Here is a 6,401-nt window from a genome sequence, read left to right as displayed (position 1 = left end):
ACGTTTCTTAATACAGGCTTATAATCACAATAGTTGTGAGTCTGCGGCAGGAAAATCACAAGTGTTAGGTCAATTCAGCCTACATAGTGAGACCTTGTTCCAAACAAATACGAAATATACAGAGAGCAGGCAAAGTTTCCAAATGATCAAGTATGAAAACCAAATATTAAAATCATGATCTGGGATCTGTTCTCAGATTCCTGAAGATATTACAGTGTGTTGTGTACAGTTCATATTGATGTTGAGTTCTAACCAGACACTGGTAATTTACGTCCTGCCTTAGGGCTTCTCATACTATCCTAGTCTGTAACTGTTCCTGACCAGCAACTTCTTGTCCCTGTATAATAAGATGTTCATAGAAAATATGTGAATCATTCCTTTGGTCAATTCCTGTACAGGATTTCACAGCCACATGTTCATTTTGCTGTGCAGTTTGGCCATCATGGTCATTATCTTCATTTACTTTGTGCTGTCTAAGGTACAGATTGGTCTAATTTTGAGGAAAATACTATGTTTTTCAATGGGAGCATACCTACCTCTTCGTTTTTTTGTGTGTGGATCTTATCTTATGAGATGCTGATGCAGGTGCATAGAGCAAAGAGAACCATGACACAATAAACTTGGAGGTCAAGTGGATTCAGAAACCCCTGTACCTCCATACCTGAGGATGGTAGGAGTTTCATCTACTCCCAACCAGATTCCTGCCCTGGAACACATGACTACAATACCCCATGGAAAGGACTGTGACAATCAGTCATGTAAGGGTAGCACCCGAAGCCTCTCCACATGCAGATGAGGCATCCATAACATCTCAGACCAGTCAAAAGGAAGCATTTTTCTTAGACCTCAACCAACCCCAAAATGTATAAAAGATTCCATCCACAAGGACACACACACACACACACACACACACACACACACACACACACACACATGAGTTATTTCATCAAAGACTAGACAGCATCTGTCATATAGAGCAGTGACACCTTGGAGAAGAGAAATTCTCTACTGAAGCATTTGTAGCTGGAAGCTACTCAAAGAGATCTGGTAGCTCCTTTTGATCCAACTCCCCATACCCCTTGGAGAGCACAACTCTTTGGCTGCTCCAGCCAGGCCAGAGCCTCACAGATCTCCATGGACAGTGTCTGGTATGCAGACTGGTACACATGGTCATGGTATATAATCACTACAGTTCATTTCCTTTGTACTGTATATAGCTCTAGAATAAATCCACATATATGTGGAGATCTGGCTTTAGGCATGTGATCCCTCTGTGCACTAATTTGACCATCAGTGCTGGTGTGATCACATCGTAGCTGTCATTCTGTGGATCCAAGGTCATCACCCAATGTTTATATGAGATTGAGATCTTTCTGCTACTGATGGTCTTCTGAAGCCCCTTAAGTGTGAATAGCATCATGACTCTCATGTGGATGATTATTGCAGTATGCTATGGCTGTATCATGAGCAGCAACATTCAGTACATGTGCTAAGTTGAGAGGAAGCAGAAGGCCTTCTCCTATACAGCTTTGTGCCTTGGATTTGGCCTTTATAGAAAAGTAAGAAGCAAATCACTAAAAAACCAAACAATGCAGTCAAAAAATAGGGTATAGCACTAAACCGAGATTTCACAACTGAGGAATCTCGAATGGCTGAGAAGCACCTAAAGAAATGTTCAAAGTCCTCAGTGATCAGAGAAATGCAAATCAAAATGACTCTGAGATTCCACTTTACACCAATCAAAACCTCAGGTGACAACACGTGTTGGAGAGGATGTCAAGAAAGAGGAACACTCCTCCATTGCTGCTGGGATTGCAAACTGGTACAACAACTCTGGAAATCAATCTGGAGGTTCCTCAGAAAATTGGAAATAGATATATCTGAAGACCCAGCTATACCCCTCTTGGGAATATACCCAAAAGATGCCCCACCATGCCACAGGGGCACGTGTTCCACTATGTTCATAGTGGCCTTATTTGTGATAGTCAGAAGCTGGAAACAACCTTGACGTTCCACAATAGAAAAATGGATACAGAAAATGTGGTTTATTTACACAATGGAATACTACTCAGTTATTAAAAATGAAGACATGCTGAGTTTTGCAGGCAAATGGAAGGAACTAGAAAATAGCATCCTGAGTGAGGTAACTCAGACCCAAAATGGCATGCATGGTATGTACTCACTAATAAGTCAATATTAGCCACAGAACTCAAAAAGGTCAAGCTGAAGTGCCCAAGTGAGGACACCTCAGTCCCACTAGGGAGGGAGAAGAAAGGAATCACAAGTGGCAAGTGCAAAGGGAGGGAGGGACATGGGAGGGAAAGTAGACAGTGCAGGGGAGTGTGTGTGTGTGCACCTTATCTGTTATTGTGTGAGGGAAATGGACAGAAGCCCTGAGGGCAGGCAGAAAGAAGGGAAACAGGCAACCTCTGGGGATAGGAGGTTGGGGGGACCCTCCAGAATGAACCCAAGACCTGAGAGTTGAAAGACTTTCAGGACTCAAAGGGAGAGACTCTACATGAAATGCCTGACAGTAGGGAGAGGGAACTTGTAGAGCCCACCTCCAGCAGGAAGACAGGGCATTAAATGAGGGAGAGGGAAGATCATACCACAGCCATGACTCTGACCCATAATTGTTCTTGTCTGAAAGAATTCCAGGGATGGAAATGGAGAGGACCTGAGAAAAAGAAGGTCCAGCAACAGGCCCAAAGTGGAATCCAGCTCAAGGGGATGTCCCAAGGCCTGACACTATTACTGAGGCTATGGAGCACTCACAAAAAGGGACCTAGCATGACCACACTCCAGAAGATCCAACAAGCATCTGGAGGAGTCAGATACAGATATTTTCACCCAACCAATGGAGAGAAAGAGCTGGTCTCTGTTGTTAAACTAGAGAAGGCTGAAAGAAACTGAGGAGAAGGGTGACCCTGTAGGGGGACCAGCAGTCTCAGTTAATCTGGATCCATGAGATCCCTCAAACACTGGACCACCAAACAGGCAGCATACACCAGCTGATATGAGGCCCCCAACACACATACAGTAGAGGACTGCCATATCTGTGTTAATTCAGAGATGATGCACCTAACCCTCAAGAGACTGGAGGCCTCAAGGAGATTAGGGGTCAGGTGGGATTGTGGGTGGGGACATCCACGTGTAGACAGGGTGTGAGGAGAAGGTATGGGATGTGGAATAGTCAGAGGGTAGATGGGGAGAATAAAATATGGAGTGTAAATAAATAAAAAAAATAGATAAGTAAAGTATGAAAAAAAAAAGAAAAAGAAAAGAAAAAAAAGGAAAAAGAAAAAAAAGTGCCTTCAAAGTCAGAACCTGAACATGTGCTTTTTTTGGTCTGTGTTGGTTGTTTTTCTTAGTCCATGCTTATCTATGTGCACCAAATAAAAGCTTAGTCTACACTATCACTATCCCAAGTTCTAACAGATGGTCTTCTTTTAGAGAGAAAGTCATGTTGCTTTCTCAAAGGGACACAAAAGAGCCTTGCCTCGCTGACCTAAGTTCTTGCTTCAGTCAGCTACTACTGACTGTATGACACATCATATGAACCTTGATAAACAAATGATGGGCTCTCAGCATATCCTCCCTACTTTTCATGTGACCAAGCGCTATTCTACAGCTGTCCATATTCTACTCTTACTATTACTAGTCAGAAGCGACATGTCACTGTGGACTCATTGGGTGCAGAGCCTCACAGCAGTAGAATGTGTGGTGGAGATGCTGCTTTGCCTTATTGCAGCTAAGAATAGAGAAATCTAGATCAGCTTCCACTTCTCCTTCTCCTGTGATTTCCTGACCCCCGTGCATGTGGAGGTACAACCCACATTAAAGACAAGGCACAGCTGCTCAGTAAATACTCATTGGAAACAGTTTACAGAGAATCATGGAGGTATCTCTCAGCAATTTCCTAGGACGTCTTAAAGTAACCATGAACATTAATCATAACAACCATGAATCACTGGCATGGCTCTGTCTTGCCCGCTTACCCAGTCTATTATGGGTTTTGCCAGTTCTTCTGTACAAGTCACACAACACTATGTAAACTTAGAGCTGATAATCACCCAAACGCTACAGTGTGTGAAATACTTAAAGTATGCTCATACCAACATGAATAGATCTTATAAGCTCTTTATTTCTGAGTTCCTGTCATAGTGGAACTGAACTCATGTCAGGTTAACATTACATACAACATTCAGTGTTGGATAATAGTAACCCTTGATGATGGTCTAGTCTTATAAAACTCATCCAGGACGGAGATATGTTGAGTTAGAGTTATGATTTATCAAACCTTTTCAATGACATGGGGTTTGAGAAAAGGCCACCATGCCAATGTATGGTTCTGGTCACACATATTTGGATGCTGTAATCAGGGAAGGTTTCATAGGAATTAGAGGCTCCTAACTCAGCTGCTAACTCAGGTCATTTATGAGAATTTTCTTCTCTGAATCTAGTGCATGAACTAAGTACCAGGGGTAAATGAGATAAGAATAAGGCAGATGAAAACAGTCAAATCAGGTCAGCAACTGCCTACATGAAGTGTGGGCAGGGTTCATTATTCTTCACCTCTGTAACCATTCACTCTTGGCCTTTGCTGCAGAGGATCAAAAATTTTAGAGATAGTTCACTAAAAGGACTACATTCAAGATTTAAGTAGACCTGATTCAGTGTGTCATACATATATTTTAACATTTAATAGCATTGAATTCTAAGCATACATTTCACTTTATGAGATAGAAATGGTTAAAGCTATTGAAAACATTTAAAAGAATAGAAACTAGTATTAATTGATAGTCTGAGTTTCCTCATACAAACTTTGGACAGCCAGCCCAGGTTATAACTTAGTCAATGCCCTTCAAAGTCAGAAGACACAAAAAGAAGGCTTGAGTGATCTTTTCAGCTCCTTGCCCACTGCTTCCAGAACTCTTCTCCAAGCTCAGAGTCATCAATGGGGAAATAAGAGTTTTTTAAAGGATGTTTTGAATTCCTTGTTTCTCAGGGTATAGATAAGGGGGTTCAGGGATGGGGTCACAGTGGTGTACAGAACAGCAATGACCTTGTCCAGGAGCCCAGCAGTTCCTAGGGCTGGCCGGACATAAGTATATAGAACAGTGGAATAATAAACAGTGACCACAACCAGGTGGGCAGAGCAGGTGGAGAAGGCACGCTCCTTGCCCTCAGCAGAGCGGATGCGCAGGATGCTGGCGATGATGAAGCCATAGGATGTCATGGTCAATAAGAAGTTCAGGCCTGTCAGGAACATGTCTGTAATGACAGTCATGATGTCATTGATAAAGGTGGGGCTGCAGGATAGCATCAACACAGAAGGGATTTCACAGAAGAAGTGTGTGATGAGATTGGGACCACAGAAGGACAGTGGCAACATCAGACAAGTGAGCACCAAGGAATTGAGAGCTCCAGTGAACCACACAAAGGTTGCAAGGGCCACACAGACCCTGCCACTCATGAGGGTACCATAGTGCAATGGCCGGCAGATTGCAAGATAGCGGTCATAGGCCATGGCAGAGAAAAGCAGAAGCTCAGAGCCCAGGACCCAGGAGAAGACAAACATCTGTGTGAGGCATCCCCCAAAAGATATGCTGTTCTCTGCCGCCAGGCTCTGCAAGACTTTGGGCAAGACAGTCACAGTGCAGATCACATCCATCAGGGAAAGATTGACTAGGAAGAAGTACATGGGAGTGTGGAGGTTTGGACTGCTGTGGATGGTCATGATAATCAGGCCGTTGCCAGCTATGGCTGCCATGAACAAGGCAAAGAAGAGGCAGAAGAGGATGTCCTGGATCCAGGGGTCATCAACAAAGCTTTGCAGGATGAACATGGTCACAACTGACTGGTTTACTGGAGCCATGGGAAACACTGTCTAGATTCAGGATAGGAGTTGTAGCTTTGGTCTCTGGCAAAGGAAGTACTGAGATTTATTCTGATTAGTTAACAATTGTTTTAAAACTCAGGGAGCAATTCTGTGTAATGAGCATTTTGTTCTGGTATGAAAATAATATTTTAGTTTATTCTCTTGGGTCATGGGCTAAAGAAAAGAGCAGGCCAATGACAGACCCAATACAGACTCCATGAACATGTGAACACGAGTTCACAGTGAATTCAAAGTCCCCGAGCACATTATTCTATACATGCAGTATCTCATACCACATTGAAGGACAGATTGCCATGTTTAAGTCTGCCAACCAGGATACATTGACTGGAGAGTGTGGTTTGGTACCAGAAAGACATGGTTTATCACCAATGGGGCTGTGAAGGATGTAAGGGCAGTGAGGAGGGGTCCTTCTATTGCCAGCTGCTAGTCCCAAAGTGTGGGGCATGACATGCAAAACTTTAAAGTAGTGACAGACTCTCCAGAGTTAGGACCAAGGGTG

At 43.3% G+C, this 6,401-nt stretch overlaps 1 protein-coding gene across 1 annotated transcript; it reads right to left on the bottom strand.

Annotated features, from left to right (window-relative positions):
• Positions 1-4,954: 4,954 nt before the first annotated feature.
• LOC127678822 (olfactory receptor 13A1-like) lies at positions 4,955-5,878 on the bottom strand. Its single transcript, XM_052174068.1, has one exon. The coding sequence runs from the start codon at positions 5,876-5,878 to the stop codon at positions 4,955-4,957; it is 924 nt and encodes a 307-aa protein (XP_052030028.1).
• Between the last annotated feature and the right edge of the window lie 523 nt (positions 5,879-6,401).

This window comes from Apodemus sylvaticus, chromosome 1, assembly GCF_947179515.1.
Source record: "Apodemus sylvaticus chromosome 1, mApoSyl1.1, whole genome shotgun sequence".
Lineage (NCBI taxonomy): Eukaryota > Metazoa > Chordata > Mammalia > Rodentia > Muridae > Apodemus > Apodemus sylvaticus.
The sequence above is the reverse complement of the archived record's forward strand: the minus strand, read 5'-3'. Positions and strand labels throughout refer to the sequence as shown.